The sequence below is a fragment of the Lasioglossum baleicum genome, chromosome 10, assembly GCF_051020765.1.
Source record: "Lasioglossum baleicum chromosome 10, iyLasBale1, whole genome shotgun sequence".
NCBI classification, from domain to species: Eukaryota; Metazoa; Arthropoda; class Insecta; order Hymenoptera; family Halictidae; genus Lasioglossum; species Lasioglossum baleicum.
Genome location: NC_134938.1, coordinates 12,550,288 through 12,571,480, shown reverse-complemented (window position 1 = coordinate 12,571,480; position 21,193 = coordinate 12,550,288). Strand labels below are relative to the sequence as shown.

At 46.3% G+C, this 21,193-nt stretch overlaps 1 protein-coding gene across 5 annotated transcripts in view; it reads left to right on the top strand.

The window, feature by feature from the left end:
* LOC143213025 (uncharacterized) overlaps positions 1 to 21,193 on the top strand; it is a 126,786-nt gene that overhangs the window by 73,712 nt on the left and 31,881 nt on the right. For all 5 annotated transcript variants that reach the window (XM_076432463.1, XM_076432462.1, XM_076432465.1 and 2 more), the window contains 4 exons: positions 9,363 to 9,535; positions 13,772 to 13,936; positions 18,591 to 19,498; positions 19,907 to 20,293. In XM_076432463.1, the coding sequence (XP_076288578.1) occupies positions 9,363 to 9,535; positions 13,772 to 13,936; positions 18,591 to 19,498; positions 19,907 to 20,293 (1,633 nt within the window). The remainder of the gene's footprint in view (positions 1 to 9,362; positions 9,536 to 13,771; positions 13,937 to 18,590; positions 19,499 to 19,906; positions 20,294 to 21,193) is intronic.

Genomic DNA, 21,193 nt, shown 5'->3' with positions numbered 1-21,193 from the left:
CAGTGTGGTGTTCCGTTCATTCAGTTCCATTTCGGACAATTTCATTCTATCTCGTGTGTTTCCATATCTTGCGTTTCTATATATCTTACTATTTCATACCAGTATTACTATATCTTGCGTTCCATTTAAAAAAGACTAAAAAGTAGAAAATAAAAAGAACTTTTTAAAAACCACGCTTATATTAAAATGCACTAAAAAGGAGAAAATAATTTTTTTAGGCACTAGTGACTATAAATAAAAAAGCGTGGAGCGCCCACGAAGATTACGTCAATATAGTTTAGCGCTCCACGCGTTTATTTATGTTCACTAATGTCTAAAAAAATTATTTTCTCCTTTTTAGTGCATTTTAATATAAGCGTGGTTTTTAAACGGTTTTTTTTCTATGAAATTCCGAGTGATGAATTTCCAGTCACTCCAACCACAAAATAAATAGTAGTGCAATGGGTTAACAGGCAAACAAAGTGATGATCTCTTTTCTCTCGGGTTGCTCGGTGCATCCTCTGGTGCGCGCAACTCTTGCGTGACGTCGGCCAATTCAGAGGCGTGATGCACAATCGTAGGAACGCTGAAAACGCGGCAATATAACCCGCGCCTGTGTACACACGCGCGCGAACAGAGACCCAAAGTTTGTGCTCGACGTGTGCAGAGTACGTGTCTCCCGCGTCTGATGCCCATTATAGAGTACTTTGTAAACAGCCACGAGGATCACGAGGCCGCGAAGCAGCGAGATCAAGCTGCTCGATAGCTATGAAAAGGGAGCAGCTCGTAATCCCAACATATGAGGCACTTTCGTAGTTATCCGGTGCTTCGCGTTCCCCGCTTTCGAAAACCCACGCTCTCCTACCCTTCTGCACGCCCTTCCGGCATTTTTTATCATTTATCTGTCGTCGCATGGCAAATGTTACCCTTTAATTTCACAGAAATTCTCGTTTAATTCGTCTCCACCCCAAGAAAATTCCGATGGACTGAAAACGTTGGAGAATTAATTTATGCAGGGTGACCAAAGAATGTTGTATTTGATAGGGGTGATTCCCATGGTTATTTAAAGTCACTGATTCTGTGTGATTCAGTTCATTCTCGAGCTGACGCGTGTTAGCAGTTTGCCGGAGTAACCGAGTCCGTGTATCAATTTCTCATGTTTTCCGATAAACATTTTTTTCCTGGTAAGCGCAGCTACATGAAATATCGGATGCGCGAAGCGAATAAAGAACTTCGCGTTATCTCGATATATTTGATGTATGTGTGTAGCGTACGGTCGGCTTCCTAACTGACATAAATAAAAGTATCAGGAACTGCGAAGAACGGTGTGTAGCAGCAGGGCGATAAACCATCGGATATTGGTCAATTATATCCGAGCTTGAAGTTATTCGCGTCGATTAATATTTAAATACAGCTTTCCGCTCGGGCAGTAACGAGAAAACTAATTGATCGGCGCAGTTGCGTTGTATATTATTTTAACTCTTTGCACAGGGGACTATTTTATGAATTATAAATTTATCATTCACATATTTATATTTATCGTTCATATAATTACTCCTAAGAGATCCATGTTAATTATAGATATGATGATTGCCTTGCACTCCATGTCACTTAACAGTCTGCCAATAAGCGACGCGATACGTGACCAGCAATTCGAAGCGAAGAGAAATCAGTTTTGAACAGAGGCACGCGTGCCATGGCCGATCCAACGCGCCCTTCGATTTCTATTTCCGTTTCAAATCGATTCGTCGCATGTATTTTTCGATACCTTGACCCCAGTAGACTTCGATTTCGATTGGATCCATGATCTATCCTAAAATCCTCGCGTGTCGTCCAGAGTCGCCACATATGTGTCTCCACTCTAGCTCCCCCTTTATACGATGCTATTCCCCGATCTACCTTTCCCCTCAACAACGCTATTCTTCCAATCTATTCCCCCTCTACAACGCTATTTCCCTACTCTATCTTCCCCCTCAACGACGCTATTTCCCCACACTACCTTCCCTCTATAAGACGCTATTGTTTCCCCACTCCATCTTCCCCATCTACGATGCTATTTCCCCACCCTATCTTCCCCCTCTACGACGCTATTGCCCCAACCTACCTTCCCCTTCTAAGACGCTATTTCCCAATTCTGCCTTCCCTCTCTCCGACGCTATTATTTCGCCACTCTGTCTTCCCCCTCTACGACGCTATTCTCCCACTCTATCGGTCCCCTCCACGACATTTTCCCCCACGCTTCAGCCAAGGCCCGATCCCGCGACGCCTTCGAGTTAATTTCCCTGATCTGCCGACCATGGTATCGTCTTCGAATTTTGAACGATTCCCAAACGCTCGCGGAAACTGGATGGCCGATACGAACAAGGGAAACTCGAATTCAGAACAGTACTCGTCGGTTCAGCGATGCGCGAGACTTTGCTTTACCCGTTCGAGTTACATTCTTGATCTCTCTTCATCTATCGTCGGCCATAGAACTTACGGCGAATTTCTATGCGTCTGCCGGTTCTATCTCGGCCATTAATTACCTCGAGATATACTGCTCGTGCCGCTCGAACCCTCGACTCTGGAGTAGACCTCTCGAAAATCGTATCCCGCATTAACGATCCCCGCCGACATCCCGCAGACTCTTTGCTGTCACTTGTGATAGGTGTAGCGTGACGCCACACTCCAGAAGCCCTCGCGGTACCTACCGTGCAAAATCGTGTTTTCAACATTGATCTACGGCGTCTACGGTCTACCCGGACTCTCGAAAAACTACGCGAGTTCCACTGCGAAATTCTCCGCGAACTCGTCGAGATAGTTTCGTTTCCGTATTAGCTCAGGAGCTAGATTGGGTACCGTGGATGGAGACTACACTTTGGCGTACAGATATGCAAACGGTGTACAAAAATGATGCGCGAAGATTCTGTACCTTCAAAAATTACGTGCAAAATTGTCCTTGACCGGTTTTTCCTTTCGACGAAAGTTTGAACTAGTTTTTTAAGGGAACGTTTTACTCGAGACCCATGGTTGTGTTGAGACTTAGTATCCTCTCGATGAGTGTATTACCTTGCAACAATAAAACAAGTTTGACCTTGAAAAAATGGGTCAAGGTCAATCTTGCGGTCCACGCTTTTAGCAGATCTACATCGGTGGGAAGCTATGGAGTGCACAGCTGTGACAATGTTTACACTTAGTATTATTTCGGTACACCCTGTACAATGCAATAGAAATCGCGGAAATCTTATTTGCGGGTCGCGAGCCCGTATTTTCCCGCGAGAAGTTCACAATCGCGGGTTCGCCATTCAATCCGCCTCGGCGCGAAAAAATATTCCCGTGCCAGCCGGGAAGTGCCATCCAAGCCAGGGCGGAATCCTCGCATTTCATATGGGATTTTAATCGTCACGTTTCACCGAACAGTCGGAATCGGGACGCGCGCTCCCGTTCCGCCAAAGGTTTTTCTGTCGCCGGTTTGCCCGCGGAGAATACGTGCGCCACCCTTTCGCGCGATAGGGGACGCGAAGGAAGGAAGAGCCACACGCGCGACAGACGGAACATAGAGAGAGAGAGAGAGAGAGAGAGCGAGAAAGTAAGGTGGGGAGATGTGTGTGCAAAACGGAGCATATTTTACAGCGGTGCGCCGCGAGCCAGGTACCCTCATCTCGTTCAGCTCTTTGGGTTTCCGAAGCTGTGGGGTAGCTCTGTGCTGGGAGGAGGCCGAGGGGTGAGTGACCTATTCGCTCTTCAGCCAAGATACTGGCCTAATGGCTTCTCGTCCTTATTTCGTCATCTACCGTGGTGCCGCGCGCCAGGCCAGTCCGTGGCTAAATATTTGCTTCCCGAGTAAAGTAACAGTCAATGCCCGGGCTCGGCCGTCACTTTCCGAGGGTGTTTCTAATTCTCGCGTAATTCTCTTTCGCCAGACTGCCATGCCAAGCCACATCGCGCGTCGACACCCGCTCTCTCCCTGGCCGTCTCCCGCTTTCAGGAGTAGAGCCGAGCCGATGGCCAGCCAGGGTCGCCGGATGAGCTGCATTCACTCGAATTCATGGGGAAAAATTACCCTCTCTCCATCAATAACGGATCGCGTCACATGATTGGGCATGGGGGGAACAGCGTCGTAGAGGGGGAAGCTAGAGTGGGGACACAAGTTTCAATCTGGCGACTATGTGGTCAGCCTCCAGCCTCAAAGGTCGCTTCTATATCACCGTTGACGTTAACGCGTTTGGTTGTTGAGGGAATTGATACCGATTTCGCGCCTCTGACACCACCACGGCTGCAAGAAGCTTGCACAGAGCAGCTCTCGAACACAAAATTCCCATTACTTTCTACCTAGACTCTCGACCATTAACCGATAGTCATTTTTTTCTATTCCTATCTCGGAGCTCGTTCCGGAATCTCGCAACCCGAACACGAGAGCCCCATTACAAGAAAGTTGCATTGTTTGAACCACTGGGAATCTGTTTCACTGCTGGGGGGGGGGGGGGAAGAGTAATCCCGTGGCTATTTGGAAAGTGCCTACAGCGAGATGGGCGAATGAGATGTTCGTCTGCGCTGTAAATATTGAAATGAATTATTTCCAATGGTTTGAGAACGTTTCGAGTTCCTATCCATTAACCTAACCTGACTAACTTTCGAGTCGTTTCACACGGTTCTTAACATTCTTCGACAACTATTGCATATTGTCCACCGGCATCTAGACCCCCGCGACCACGGCACCGGAAAGTTATGCAAATTAAAGCCACTCGCGGCATTCCAGTTATTTTCACATTCGCCTTTATAAAATGAAATTCCACTCGCCGCTTTGATGCCGAAACTTACACTCTTATGCATCGACATTCATGCGGGAGACGCGTGTCTTCCGTCTGTCGTTATTCCCATTCTGTTGAAACTTTTAGATTCTACTTAGCGATTGTATAACAACGTGGCGGGATGCCTCGCGCAACTCGAGCGCCCCGAATACCCAGCGAGTCGGACTGTAAAATCAGTTGATTCGTTTCGATTGTGTATACAGGGTGTCCAAAAAATTTACTTCCTTGGAAAGCGTGGTTCCTGAGGTCATTTGAAGTAACTTTTCCCTTTACGGAAATGTTCTCTGTCGCTCTGTCCACGAGTTATTAACGAAAAACGGGCTGCTCTTTACTTTATCGGACTCAAAATTTGTGCCTTTCTTCTATAAATTACGATGTATTTGGTATGTGATCCAGTAGATTTGTACCCGGGGCGGCTGCAGGTCGAAGTTTCGATCCTGTAGGATCAATGGTTCAGGAGTTATGGTCGTTTAAAGTTGAGCATTTTTCAGTGTTTCTGACAGGTAGTAGCTAGGTGGTAGTTGGTTGGTGATTATGTCAAGGGGGCAAGGTAAGCGGCTCGCGGTCGTCACTACAAACCAATATGGCGGCCCCCTTACCTGTCAAAAACACTGAAAAATGGTCAACTTTAAGTAACCATAACTTCTGAACCATTGATCCTACAGGATCGAAACTTCAATCGGCAGTTGCCCCGGGTACAAATCTACTGAAAGGCTCAAATTTTGAGTGCGTTAAAGTAAAGTTTACCCGAAAAACGCGTATAACACAACTGTATAATAATACAATGAGCTGCAAAGAAATTTGGGAAAGCGCTTCGAAAGTACGCGGACGCGTTGCGAATATCATTTTCCCGTGTTATCAGCTAAACTGTTGAAAGAGGGATTACGAAGTTTTGGTCGATTATGCTAATGACATCCTGGTTGGCCGTCCGCCAAGCGAGTCGGGAATAAGCACCGCCCCGTCAAATTTTTCTCCCGCTTCATCGAGAACCGAAAGGAACGTGTCAGTATCAGGGATTTCTTAATGCCATTTATGCGGCCGATAGGGTTTATATTTCCAGGCAAATCGTCCGGAAACGCGGCAACCTTTCTTCCGGCGTATCCGCTTTCTTTCGATTTATTCTCGGCCCTGCTTTCGAATATTTTTCCTTGCCTCCTCCGTTTACGGTTAGCGGTCGCTTTCAATCTACGTCTTCCAACGATCGTTGGAGAAAGTATATTTCGGTGACTGTGACGGAAACGATTAAATATGCGGCGGGTTATTGTTTGAAATGCAAACGTTAACATAGCTCTGCCATGCAAATGGGGAGTCACGGTTCGCGATGCAAATCGTCGAATCGGATTGCGATCTGTACATTTTCTTCTCGGATACGTTTGACGATTCTGAAGAATTCAATTACCGTTTAATAATTCAACGAAATCTCCAGCAGTTAAGGAAGTCCCAAATTTATTTTCCATTCGCCGCCGGTTTTGAAAGCTTTTGTTAGGGTCTGTCCAACTGGCCTGGACTGGCTAAGATAAACCGACTTTAATGGGGATGATGGCGTCATAGAAGAGTGGGAGACAAGTTCTAATCTGGCAACACTGCCCAGCACTAGCGTGGATGCTGCATTCGTGCTTCTTAAAGAAATCTTTCTCTCCCCTCTCTTTCCCTACCCTCTCTTTCTCCACCCAGCTCGTTCTCGTAAACATGCATTTATTATTGGCCGTTCTGTCGGTTGCAAGCACACGACGGTGGATCGCCCGAATGCCAAATTGGCCGTGAGGCAGAACGGGTCTAGGGTGAGCACTAAATATGCTAAGCCGGGGGATGCCGTGAAAACTGGAGGGGTGGAGTGATTTCGAATGGTCAGTGGAGTAGGTAGCATTTAATAAGACGGATAGCAACGGAGAGCTCGACGAAACTATCCATCAATGTCGAAGCCTGTACATTCTACGCTGAAATGTACTGGGTGTTCTCTAACCGAAGCCCCGACCAAAAGAGTCTGGTAGTTGTTGAAATTGAAGTAAAGTAATTATTCGTTGAACTGAAGTAATTATTAAAATAATCCAGTCAGCTGATTGACGTGTCCCCACTCTACTTTCTCCTTCTACAACGCTTATTCGCTCCGGCCAGTCACGCGACGTCTTCCCACCCTACCTTCCCCTTCCTAATCCTACCTTCCCCGATTCTATGCCCCCACCCTTTCCCCGCAGCACGATCACGTGACGCGTTCTGCCGCGTCTGGAGGGGGTAATATTTTCCCCTGAATTCGTGTTCCCTCTCTTCATCTGCCAACTCGTTCCACGCGAGACGTGTCGTTCCCGAGAATTTTCGGCGCGCGGCAATGTGGGGTTTGTAATTTCGCTGGCCTCGAGTGCTCGCCGTGCCATGCAAATGTGAAAGGAAAAATGAAAAATAGTAATTATCGCGTCTCTTTTGTACATCGACGTCTGGGACACGGACCGTTACTGCGGGACGTGCCACGCTAGGAAAATGTTTCCCACACCGGAGCGAGCATTGGACTCGGTGCAAAAACCGCGTCGGGCTTTTTCGCCTCGCGAATTTGTAAAACATCTTTCCAGCCTTTTTACTGCCGGCAATTGAATTTTAAATGAGAATGCATTTTATCGATCCCGGTAACAACATATCTCTCCTCGTAGAATTTTGCTCACGTAGCTTTTCATGCTAATGCGGCGCAATAAAGTCGGAGCTATAGTTTCCGCGTGTTTCCACTTGTTTTGCGAGCTGTTCTCAGCAGATTTTTCAGTGTCGGATTATCGACGAAGATTCCTCCACGCGACGCGTCGTTCGCTGCTAAATTCCATCCTCGAGGAATCTAGCAAAATCAATTTTATTCTAAGGAGATTCGCTCCGGTTCGAGAAGGTCTTTCCCGGAGATTGAAGTATCGCGGATTCGTGGCAAACAGAAACTAGTCCGCCCGCGTCATTCTGTCCCGGGTCCCGCTTCAATTTCCTTGGAATTTCATCGGGCGCAAAGTATTCCGCAGTCCAAGGATGAATGCCTAAATTAGTAGGTCAGAGCGGGGGAAGAGCATTCCTAGTGTCAAAACGCCTGAGCGATCGTTACCCTGCCTAATGTCCGTGACACGCGCGAAATTAACGCCTGAATGGCGAATTATAGTGGATTTAGTACGGGCAAAGGACAGGTGGCACTCCTCACCATTCTGATTGCCGACGAGCCATCTTGTCATCGGCGATCAAGCCTACCCGCAGATATTCGCCCAACTAAAAGAGTTTGCACTGGACATTGGGGTGACTCTTATTCACTCATGAAATCGTTTTTCTCGAATATCTTCTAAACTATTCACCGCGTCGAAAAATATGTTAGAGGAAACCTGTAGATCTGGACAGGTTGCGTCTTTTATGTGGTATTACTTTTTCTCGTGAAACCAACGGTTTTCGAACAGTGTCGGGCCGAAATCCGAAGAAATACAAAAGTCGAAAATATGAGTCTAGTGGACATGTTTGTTAAATTGAAAATGTGAGCTGTCGTCAGGATTTGATAAATCCCGTGCTTATTAACTATGAATTCAGTGGTTCATTAAAAGACGGTTCTAGAAAAGCGCCTAACGAACGGCGAGGCGAAGAAATGTGGATGGGAGACCGGCCGGGAGATGTCCAATCACCAATCCAAAGCGATTCTAAATGTATCCCCGGAACTTTGGCATTTCAGTCAGCTAGATAGGCGTGACGCGGTTAGATTGGATCCGAGATGACGGAAATAGAGCCAGCAAATCGAAGAAACAGGATTATCGCGCCAACGATGGCGAATCAAATTGCTGGAATAAGCGCAGCCAAAGCGTTTCTTGCTTCCTCAATTTTTCTTAGCATCTTCGTCAGCTCTGATCCATTTTCCCGGGGACACTGATTCAATTCTTCCGCCATCTAACTTGTAGTCGACGAGTCGATAACTTGTTACTCCTGAACTGTTCGGAACCGATATCACGTGTACAGCTAACATTCTGTGTCGAAAACTTTCCGACCCTGATTCATCGATTCGATAATTCGTTACCCACGTTCACTGCCGAATCACGTTCCTAAAAATCTTCCACGATGTTAGGAGAATTGAATTCATGAAACTGAAACAGTCCTTAACGCTTCACCTTGGGAACCAGCCATTCTTTAATTTTTTAAATTCAATCCTTTAGATTTTGACAAGGAAATGCCGATAATTCAAGTTTTCATGGTAGAGATACATTGGTTCGAAAGTTATGGGTGTTTAAAGTTGAGCGATTTTACCGGTAAAGGCGTCGCCTTAATCCGTTAAAGTTGCTCAACTTTAAACGCCCATAACTTTGGAACCAGTGGATCCCTAACGTTAAAACTTGGATTTTCGGAATGTTCTCGTTAAAAGCTGCAGAATTATATTGAAAAGGTTACAAATTTCTGGGTCCCTAAAGTGAAATTTAGGATTATACTACAGTAAAAATTAATTTATTGGACTTGATCAATATTTGACCGACGTGTTATGTATTAAATTTGTTATTTTCTATGAAGTTCGCTTTCGAGGTAGCATTTTATTTGCAGCAGCCTGTATATCGACAAAGTCCTCCACGCTAATCTCTCAATCCTTATTTCAATCTGTTCCAGACGGTGGTGTAGTAGGTGGTTCGAGAGTCGGACCGGTGGTGACTCTTCACACGTTAGAATTGACACCACGTGGTAGAGTTTTGCTACAACTTGCACCTCCCGAAACTGCTCGAGCGTATCTACCGCCTGAATATCGACCGGGCCGTGTATATTCCGACACCGACTCCGAAAAGGTACGTGAAACCGTTGCGCTACATTACTCTATTTCCCATGGAGTTCATTCTCACTTCGCGTGATCCGAGAACTTTCAATAGCTTCGAATAAACATGTATGTACGCTCTTGAAAAATTTCCGCTCGCATAATTTCATTGAAACATAGTCATTGCACGTGAAGTCGGACACTTTTTTAGAGCACTGGTTCGGATTTTGAAAAATTGTTTATTTAACAAACGTGTCAAAAAAAGTGTCACCCTTTCCCGCACAATAAAAATGATTTTTTGAGAGCTTCTAGTGAAAACATAAGAGTGTCTATTAAAAATGTCGTCATTTGAAGAAATATTTTTTTCACCATTTGTTTTGCAATTGTTTCAAACAAACGCAATGTTTTCATAGCAGGATGTAGCCCCAAAAGTCCCCTTTACGGACCAGTTTTTAAAAAAGCGAAAACTATAAAATAAATTTTATGGATTTTGGGTTTAAAATTTTTCGACAAATTTGAATGACCCAGTGGCATTCACTTCAGGGGCTGGTGGTGCCTTGAACGAATAACATCTTGACTTCGCAACGCGTTCCACGAACTTTCTAAGCGTCCATAATTAAACTCTGTATGCATGTTTATTAACCTGAATAAAATTTTTTTGCTAAAGTCTCATTTCAGGAAAACCACCCCGAGTATTATCGTAGCTCACGCGGACCGGTAATTAATTGCTAGTGTAACGACGTTTTCTACAGAGCGGGACAATTTCGAGGAAAATGGTGCTACGCGCGCGCCGAGCGTCAACCGGATACGGACAAATTGGCAAACAAATTGTTTATCGGGAAATTAGTGGTCCGGATTTTTTTCACCCGTATCCACGATCACCGGACCGTAATCCTGTGCCGTTCGCGTTCGCGAAATTCGTGAAATATTTATTCGCGATTGTCGCGTCCAATTGGTGAGAAATTGGTGGTCCGGGGCTTCCAGTGTTGCCGTCGAATCGAGTTAAATATTAACTCAGGTTATACCTCAAATAGAACTGCATACATTTGATTAAGGAAACTCATTCGATCTCTTTACTCGCGTGAATCACGCTCTCGTTAGATATTTTACAAATTAACAAAATTAATTTCAAGGTCGAAAGGTCAACAACTTTTTTTTTGTCGCATCGTATTCTACTCATCAAATGGAGAAAAAGTGAAGCAGAAACCATCAGTCAAAACTCGACCGTTCCCTCAAAGAATTATGATAATGTTTTATATTGATTTTATTGATTTATTGATTTATTGATTTATTGATTTATTGATTTATTGATTTATTGATTTATTGATTTATTGATTTATTGATTCGTTAATTCGTTGATTCGTTGATTCATTGATTTTGTTATTGATTTCTGACCGATTGTGATGAATAGAAAAAAGACCAAAGTTAATTTTGCAGCGGCATTTACATCAATTTCCACTAAATGTAGAATATAATATCTATGCAGCCTGTACATTCATTTTAGCTTGCAATTTCAGTTTAACAATAAGGTGACACGTGCGTTCTTCGTTTCGATGTACAAAACGAGCATGAGCTTGACAAGCAGATGTTCCGCGTCGGTATTGCGCGGCGCACAACCGACTAACAAGCAACGTTATTAATTTAAAAGAATCAGTGCAATCCTCTAATAGCTATTTCGTAGAAAGCAGAGCCACCAACGCGGACTATTTTTCATGTTCTCGGGAAAATCAATTGATTGGTGGAATACGAGCGAATAATCTCCGGCCGAGCGAATCGTTGTGCAGAACGTAACGAGCGTATTTGCGAACTGTTTATAACGACGAGAACTTTGAAGCGCGTCAGCGAGATTAAAGTTCACTCTGCAGAAATTCTTCGACCAGAGTGATTGCTAAATATATTATATATTTTTTTTCATTGAAATTACGTTTGCACAAAATTTTCGAGTGCAAGGTCACCTCAAGGTCATCTCAAGGTCGTAGCATAATACACCGTTGAATTCGTCTCGACGTCAGCGACAACTTGAAAACGTCGAGGTGACCTTCACTTTTTTACTTGAATTGCAGAGAAGTGAATAAAAATAAAAATTCAGGTCGATGACGTTTGATTCGGCAAATCTACTATCGATCCTCGGATAATTTCTATTTCTGCTTCACTTTGCCGCTGGTTTCTCTTCTTGTTTCCAGTCAGACAGAAGTCCGTTGTTCCGGCGAGCCCGTATTTATCTCCTCCAGATTAAAGGCCGAACAAACGGCCCACGCAATAAATAAACTTCGAGCGCTCCTACCGTCTACCTTTTCGGCACGATTCACGGCGCGCTGTGGTTCAAAGAGGCAGATAAAGCCATTTTTTCAATGTCCAATACACGGGGTCCTTTATTAAAATTCTGCATTCAGATTCCTGATCCGCCAAAATTAATGGGAATTTCTACCGAATGCCGTAGACTCATGTATAACACGATCGAAGAAATTCTTTAAAAGCAGACTGCAGGGTATCCGCGTCGTTACTTGCCAGAGTTTTTCTCGAAAACTATCGTGATTTTATATCTGCATTTTGTTTATAATGTATCTGTTTATATCGCATTGAAGTGTGATCTCAATTCCTACACGACACGCTGTTCTTCAAGGTCATACAAGGTCGCAAATGGAAGAAACATTTTATGAATGTATTTTGGGTAGCAGTAAATGTACGGTATATGTACAAAAAATTATTTCAGAATACTGTACACTTACTGCCACAGAAGACAGACATACACAATCTTTTTGAACAATTTTTTGATCGTGTTATCCAGTCCACTGTGTACTGTTGAAATTAAATTAGACCATAGACGACACGTCGATGTTCAAAGTCATACAAGGTTGCAATAAATGTGTGTGTGTACAGTATATGTACAAACAAATATTTTAAAATACTGTACACTAACTGCCACTGATGTTCAATGTGATACAAGGTCACGAACGGAAGAAACATTTTATGAATGTATTTTGGGTAGCAATAAATGTACAGTATATGTACAAACAATTATTTAAAAATACTGTACACTAACTGCCACTGATGTTCAATGTCATGCGAGGTTACGAATGGAGGAAACATTTTATGAATGTATTTGAGGAAGCAATGAGTCAGACCCGAGCTACCAGTGGAATTACAGGACCCCCACCCGAGGTCCTGATAATTCGGGGTCACTTTCCAGAAGCCTGGCATTTCTGCCAGGGTATGGTGGCCCAGCTATATTTGACAGAGGTCACCCGTCGACACCTTAAAGTGGCGTCTATCTAGCATGCGGGTCAACCACTAGCCGCCCCCACGAGTCCAACCTCAGACGATCGTGGCCAGGAATCCTGCCCTAGGATGCCTCCGGTCTCCCATGCTAGCCATGCCCCAGTCATACTATTTATATTTTCCGTGGTTTTACCCACTACCCGGTTAGCTACCCTCGGGTCGGTTGTTCCCGAAGTACCCTAACCATCGTACAGGGTGTCGGCACGAATATCATGATTACAAATCGGTTTAATCTTGTAACAATACAGCCGCATGCCTGGTAGAATTCACAAGAACAGGCGAGTATCGCGATGACTATTCAGGGTGTCCACGCAGACGGAAGTTTGATTGCAGTGCACCGAATAACGAGACAATTTTGTGGCATCATTTTGCTAATCTCGGAAACGCAGGGTCCAATTCTGCCACGTTTCGGGTTTCCTCTGTTTCCACAAACTGCCACCATTCTCTTCTTACTTTGTGATTAATGGAGCAGGTTGATCTGCAACGTACGACCTGGTTATTTACTAGGGGTGGGCTCGGGTTGGGCCGGATCGGGAAACGAAAATTCGTGATACTGTGGTACCCGAACATTATAAATTCTCAGGTTCCCAACGACTTATACTCCGGGTAGCCACGCATCACGAATTTTCGGGTCCCTACTATTAACTGGGCATTTTCGTGTGTTGAAAGTCAAGAACAGGAGTGTTCTCCGTTAACCGCGGACGATTTTGAGACGACGGGCCTAACTTGGGCGGTGGGGGTTTAGTGGGTATGGGTAGCGATATAGTCCCTATAGTCCCGTTTCCCCCAAATTCCATCTAGGGGGACACCACCGAGTCTCACACCACCCCCTCCAGATGTCATCTGAGGAGGGGATGTGCGTAAATGACATTCCCCCACTGCCCTAAAAAAAAGAAAAAAAAGGGTATTTTCGTGTGTTAGCCAGATCTTTGAAGAGGTCAGGAATTACTGGAGCACCGTGTATACTGACGAGAATTTTCTCTGCTTTCAGATGTGGATGTACTCGTTGGGAAGGGCATTATTGGACACGACACCGCGAGTCGCCGCGCTGACGGGAACGGTTTCCGTTTCACCCTCGTCGGCGCTCCAGTCCGTTCTAGCTGCCATGACGGAACCGGATCCCCGAAGACGAGCCTCATTGATGAATCTACTGGACGTGAGTAGTCTGAAAACCCGCTGGAAAATTGTTTCCCGTCGCCTCCACCTTTCTCCTGTCCCAGAATCTCCCCCTGAAATCGGACAGCCTCGTGGAACGGAAGGAGAAGGTAAAATATTTTTTCCTCCGAGTCCTGTTTATCTGAGACGTACCACAAACCTACGGGACTCCCGGCAATAAATTGCCTTCGTATCAAGCCGGAAAGTGGACGAGGCTGCATTCGTTTCCTTAGACTGTTACTTTTGGGAACGCTTTTCACTGAAATAGAGTATCGTAGTAAATTGTGCGCCGTTCCTTGTTGGTATTATGGTGGGTGCACAGGTTATGTGCTGATGAAACGATACGGTCACGTGACGCCACATTCGCCAGATGTCTCCACGAGTCATGTCCCCAGCAGTGTCTATACTGGACAAATGGACATCTCTTTCCTCTCCTCCTTTTCCCATTCCAGCACCATGCGCACACTCCAACGTCCCTCACTAAGACCGTAGACCACGGTGCCCGTGCCGTAGACTGGTCTGGTTATAATCAGAGAGGGGGTAAACTGTCTTCCCCTCGATTTCCTCGATCTGGCGACACCGGTCAGTGTAGCCAGATGAGGGGAGTCACGGTGAGATGATGTACCCCCTCTCTGAAGACCAGACCAGTCTACGGCACGGCATCGTGGTCTACGATCTAAGTGGGGGACATTGGAGTGTGCGCATGGTGCTGGAATGGGATAGTGGAGGGGTTAAGGAGGAGAGTACGGGAGCTCCGTTTGGAGCTCATTCTGGCTTCACTGACACTGGTCCCCAGTCACGTGACGCGTTCTGTCGTGCATGTGTCCGGTGCTGGAAGAGAGGGGGCAACTTCTTCTCCTCAATTCGTGCTCCCTCCCGTCTTTAAAATGATAATGTTTGGGTTCCCGGATGTCATCAAAAGTCATCAAAAGCCGAATTGAGGCTCGGGTAGTGTCCCCACATGACATCCGGGAACCCAAACCTTATTTTTCGGGTCCCGGCCCGGGATCCTGGCATTTTTGGATACCCGCCCACCCATGATGTCAGCCAATTAACCTAAGGTCTTTGTGGCAGTCGACTTCTCCCTTTAATAAAGAAACGGGGTCTTAGTTTCTCCGGGCGCGATCCAATTCGTGAAATTATGCAATTATGCAAACGGCTCATCCCGGCTCGAATTGGTAACGAGAGAGGCGTGGCTTTGACTTTGGTCGAGGATATTCGAAAAATATCAGTAACACGAGGACGCTGCGTTTTATGGCTGGGAGATTGCATTATTATTCTCCAGAACGGGGCTGGCCCGCTGTACTCCCGTTGTTTGGATCACGCGCATGCATCCGATTCAACTCCGGTGCAGCTGCTTCTTCAACGAGGCTTCTGATTCAAGATAGCTTCCCGGGTGCGAGCTGCTCTTGCCTGTTACACGAAAATTAATTTCCGGCTGACACGAATGATCTTACTCCGAGACGGTGCGATCGCTGGTGATCCCCTGTAAGCTATCTCTGTATTTTGAGGTCTTCAAAAACCATCTGAAAGCCATTTGTTAGGGGTGTGCTGGTACCCGAAAATTCCCGGGTGTAAAGTATCACGAATTTTCGGGTCCTGAGCAGGGTTGTCATCTGCGAGTCCCGCCAGGCCCCTTACCCTTCCGCCCCTCGCCCAGCTGTGCTGCGGACCTCGCCTTTGCTTCCCCCGCTATGTTGGTTTTTTACAAAGTTATAGCGAGACAAAGACAACATTGACGGTTAACAAATATTTTGTGCAACTTTGGAACATCACACGGGGAGAAACAAATTTTTTTGATAAATCGCGTTAATATCACTTGGAAGGGCTATCTTTCCTGTGTAAAATGTGTGGTTGTTGATTATTGTGCGATTTTTTTTATTCGAGTTATTCAACATTGAAGTAAATGTTGGCTTTTTAACTTTAACTGGCTCCAGAAAGCGGAAAAATTATCGTAGAACCTTGTGCAAAAAAGCAATAGAAAGAGCGTTTATTTCTCTTGGAAGCACTACTTTTGTTTTTCAATTTCATTAACATTTCGATATACCAGGTGTTTCTGAAAATATGCTTAGAAAATGCACAATTTCCATGTTTCCTTTAACTCGCTGTATCTCGGCGAGAAATGATTGTAATACCATGATCCGAACGTCAGATCAAAGCAGAGATTCTGCCGATTTGATTGAGTACCCCATGAACTCGCTGCGACAATTTTTTACCTATGGCAGCTGTGTTTGAAGTTAGTGCTTCGCAGAAATTACCGCGCCACGTACAGCGGCTGCCCAAGTTGCCCATAGGGTAAGGGTGGATTTATAGTGGAGCAGCGAGGTGAGCTGTGCGGTGAAAAAAAAGAAAAACAAAGAAAATACATATGTACTTTTTCATTAGTATGTGTCGAAATGTTGTCACGGATGTTGGTTTCTTTTCACCGCGCCGCTATCATCGATGCTCGCAGCTCCACTATAAATGCACCCTAATGCGCCTCTGTCAGTAACGCGTTATAACTAGTTGGGGCCTTGGGCAAAGTAGAATTTCGGGGCCCCAAACTCCAACTAAATAACTTTATGAGAAAAACGTGGAATTTGGATCTTGAATCTTGGTTTGTGTTCGGGGCCTCCTTTTGCTTGGGGCCCCGGGCATTTGCCCAAGTCGCCCATAGGGTAACGCGCCACTGCGCCTACCCCTAACTGGCGTTAGACCTATCGACAGAACTGTCGTGGCGCGTTACCGATACAAATTTCATTATCGGATCTGTGAGGGATAGACCGATCGGAATGGAGGTGAATATGACGAACTTAACGCGCGCGATCGCAGCGAGGGAGAGAGCACTTGGACGCCTGCGGAGGCGGACACAGGAGCTCGCTTTAATTCTATTATCTATCGCGAGAACGGAATGGGGAAAGAGAACAGAGAGAGAGTCGAACGACGCTCCGTAATACCTGACCCTTCCACCGGCGGCGATGGAATTTAGCCGCGAGTCTTGCTTTATTTTTATAGTCTGCGAGGCCCCGAGAAGTGTCCATTAATTTCCACGCGTCGATTCGCCGAGTAGTTCACGGCGACTAAAAGGAGGAGCGACGATATAATTGTGATCGCTTAACTGGGATGGCGTTTATTGTTTTCAATGTTTAATGCGTCGCTCTAGTTTCACGATGGGTCGTCCTCGGGGGTAGGCAACAGGAACGAGGATTATACGTTTTCTCGGAGAGCATCCGCTTTAATAAAGCTATTTCGGCGAGCACGGGAGGTCGTAACTCATCGGTTGCACCTGAATGGCCCGCGAAATTGATGAAATCCCGAGGCGAGGGCGGTCTCGACACGCGAACTTATTCCACCGCCACCAATTTCTGCGAGGATTCCGGCGATAAATTATCCCCGGCCGGGATCGCCACTTCGTCGATCGCTGGTATGCAGATGAAACCTAAAGACGGGACTTGATAAGATATAACGTAAGGCTTCAAAAATTTATAGGGTCGACTGGATGATAATCTCCATAGTTGCAACGTGTCTCGCGAATTAATTAAAGATTTGTGAGCGTGTTCCATTCATTCCGTAATTACGTCTCGTTATGTCCCCGATCAGATCAGATAATTAAATACATATCGAGCACACGTCGATGGATACGTGTCGATATTATTTGTTCCGGCGTGTCTCAAATTATTTGGAAATGTACTGTTTGATAGTCAAATTCCAATTTCCCTCGAACACGAATGTATCAATGGCGCAAACAATCCTCGCGAGGGATCGCACCGAATCTATCTCAACATTTAAAATTGTTTTATCGATCATCGTTAATGAAAACACCTTGTCAATGACGGGAAAAACATATCGGACACCGCGACGCATAAAACGTGGATTTTAACGAGGATTCTGTAATTATGCATTGGATCGTAATTACAGAATTCTACGAATACGGAGGGAAAGAAAGTTGCTCCCTGTTTTGGACTACACGAGAACGCACCGAAAATATTTCTCCTCGGCGAGACTGATTAAACTAATTTCCGTGTGGCGTGGAGAGTTCAAGTTCGCGTAATTATAACCTAATAACGAGTGCGGCCGGATTATGACAAAATTATGTCTTACAATTATGTTTCGCGGTTGCAAGTCGAGCAGGCTCTTAAATGTAGCCCCGACGCTAACGATCCCTCGGGAACCATGAAATTAATATCACTTTTGTAAACTAGCTTCCGCGCGCTTACATTTTTGCAAACCGAGCCGAAAAGAGTGAAAGAGTGAAAAACATTGCTTTTAGGTTGAAAGTCAATCTCCCAAAATTGTCGTGGGGGCCGCTGGACCATGCTAAAAGTTGTAGATGGACGTCTAAATAATAATTAACGGTATGAAGGGGACAAAGGGATTCTTGCGAGCCGGTGTTCCACGGAACTTGCAAAGACAACCTCGTATTCAAGAGTCCGCTTTTGTCGTCGCGGAACAGTGGTACAATGAAGCGATAATACGGTCGGACTTGTGGTCCGTTCCTCGGTTGATATCGCAGCTCGCCAAGTGCATCCGAAATCCATGCCGCCACCATTGTAGTCTCGGAGCCAATAGTTTGTCTTGGGAAAAATTACGTCACATTGAAATCGCATAACACTTTATTCGGAACTTCCAGGCTGACGTACCCTAAGCCATGCTAACGATCGTCTTTACTGTTCCAGGTGATATCCGAGTACTGTCGCACACGGTTGCAATCGAAACCCTTCACTCACATAGTAATGGATATGTACCGGGAGGTGGTGAAATCTCCACAACACGCAGCCAGGCAGCGTATGGCTTATCAACACTTGAACCCGCCAGCCCCAGCACCTGTTCGGAACCCTGTTGAAAGGCAGGATCCCAACCGTCATCACAATAGCTATCCTCATCAGCAGCAGCCAGCGCCGCACCACCTCGACCCTCTCCAATTAGTGCACAGTCAAGCGGCGGGTCGTCATCATCATCAGCACCAGGATCGACCGTATCATCCGACCAATCAGTTCAACCCTCCTCCCCGTCAGAGTCAACCGGAGCGAATACAGCGGATCCCGAGCCAGTTTCAGATGCACCAGCAACACCAGGATGCTCAACAGCAACAACAACAGCAGCAGCCTCACGTGCCCAAGTCTCATCACTTTCCGCATCATCACCCGGCGAAGGGTGCGCTGTTCAAGCATCAATCGCAGAACTCTCACTCCCATCCGAATCTGACCAGTCTGGGTGGCCAAACGTCGCAGCAGAATCATCGTAGGGATTCGAATTCGAAGGACCATCGGGTACAGTTCCAATCACAGTTGAATGTCCAAGCGAGTGGACACACGTACGGGGTTCATCATCAGCGAAGGCATCATCATTCGAGGACGTACTCGCAGCCGATCTACACGAGGCTGCAACACACGAGGAGCAGCGGCAACCTGCCGACGACCGTTGTCGGCGACAATCACTCCGGCGGGAACGTCTACAGTGACCCTATTTATGCGCAGCCTGTTAAGCCGTTCCTCAGCTCCCAAGACGTCCGGGTAAACGGACTCTCCATGAAGCCACCTGTCAGTCATAACGAGGACGTTTACGCAGGCACAACGATAGCCAGGTAGGTAGTCTCTTCCTCCGAACAGCCGTTCTCCTTCTCGCGGTAGAAAGTGTTTGCGGAACACTTCATTCGGAGGATACCCTAGTTTGCCTATTATAAAACAGATATGTAAGTGTTTACGCGAGAAGAAAGGCCGGCGCTATACAATGCAAAGTGGGAGAAAGAAGGCCAACGCGGGGATGGCTCATTTAGAAATGAAGCAGTCGCGTTTTCTCGTCGAACTAGTCCCCCAAGTAATTGCACAAGAGATGAAAATCATTTTGGGGCACAATTTTTGACCAGACCCCAACCCAGAGCCGGGCAACTTGGCTTTACCTCCAGAACCGAAGAAGCCAGTTGCCCGGCTCTGCCCTAAACCGAAATGGTGAGCCAGTGCGGACAGCTTCTCAAGAGGAGACTCTTTTCCAGGCGACCGTCAGCCGCTGGCTACTCCCACCCGGACATCACGACGTCGACGGCGGAACGCATGCGGGAGGAGGTCTATGGGAAATCAACGGGACGCGCGAATCTCGCGTTGCAGAGGCAATGCTCGAACCCCCAGCTGCCCAACAGGGATCAGCAGGAGGAGGATTTCAAGCGTCTGCCCGAGCAACGTTTCGTGACGGTCGACCACAGGTACTCCGCTGCCCGGAGAAAAGAGGAACAGATAGATCAACAACAAAATCCAGTGTCTTCCATGAGAGTCAGAAGTGTTCAAGGGCCGCCGAAGCCGCCGCGCATCATCACTTCCTTGAAGAAAGCCCCGTTCTCCGACGCGGAAAGCAGCAAGTCGGAGCCACCTGCGAAACCACCCAGGTGAGATGACGGTCGCAAACACAGCCACAAATATTAAGATTGTGTGCTCTTTTGTATACAATTTTATTTACAATTTTGCAAATGTTTTATTCTAAGGATCTTGCTTCTGTAAGTTTTTTGCGTGGCAACTTGATGATTATTGGGGCGGCGACGGCAGTGCACTAAATTAGTGTGGCGAGCGCGGAGCTGTACAGTCAAACAGTCTCTGTCAGCCCCCTGTCCCCATTATTAAGTTTGTCCCGTGCAATGTGTCCGCGTTAATATATGCTTTCAAGCGATCTGGGTCGCACATCCGGAACCAGCAACTCTCAAAGAGAAGAGTGTGCTAAGAGTGCAAGATCGCTGAGCCTGACGATACAGGGATAGAACGACGTTTTGCTAGGCACATGGAAGGCGCTTAGTCGATGTAAAGCCGTCGTGTTCCACCGGTTTCGGATTTGCCCGACGACATCAAACAAGAACAGTTCTCACAAAGACACCACGCGATAAGGAAGCTCTGGGGATCATTCGTACATCTCGTACAGATTTTTAATAAAATCAAATAGGGTAAGGAAACGCAGGAACACGTTCCCAAGACGGCTGAAAACCTTCCGCCGTGGTAGTGTATGTTTGCGGCAACGTGCTCTAGGCGAAGTCGAGGACTAATGCCGTGGCAATCCTCTCAGCCCTCGAAGAATTTATGGCACGGTCTCGGCCTGCGTGAGGTCTTGAATGGGGATGCTTGAAATTAAACAGAGCTGTCCTTGGATGCTGGCGGATGGGCACTTTGGGTCGTCCAGCTGTGTTTTAGGGATATTTTACGACCGAGAAGGAGAGAGAGAGAATTGAGAGTTTGTCCTGAAGGACCTGGTCATTGAGTGGGGAAGGCGGGGATGCCTTCTGGTAAGAGCACTGTGATCG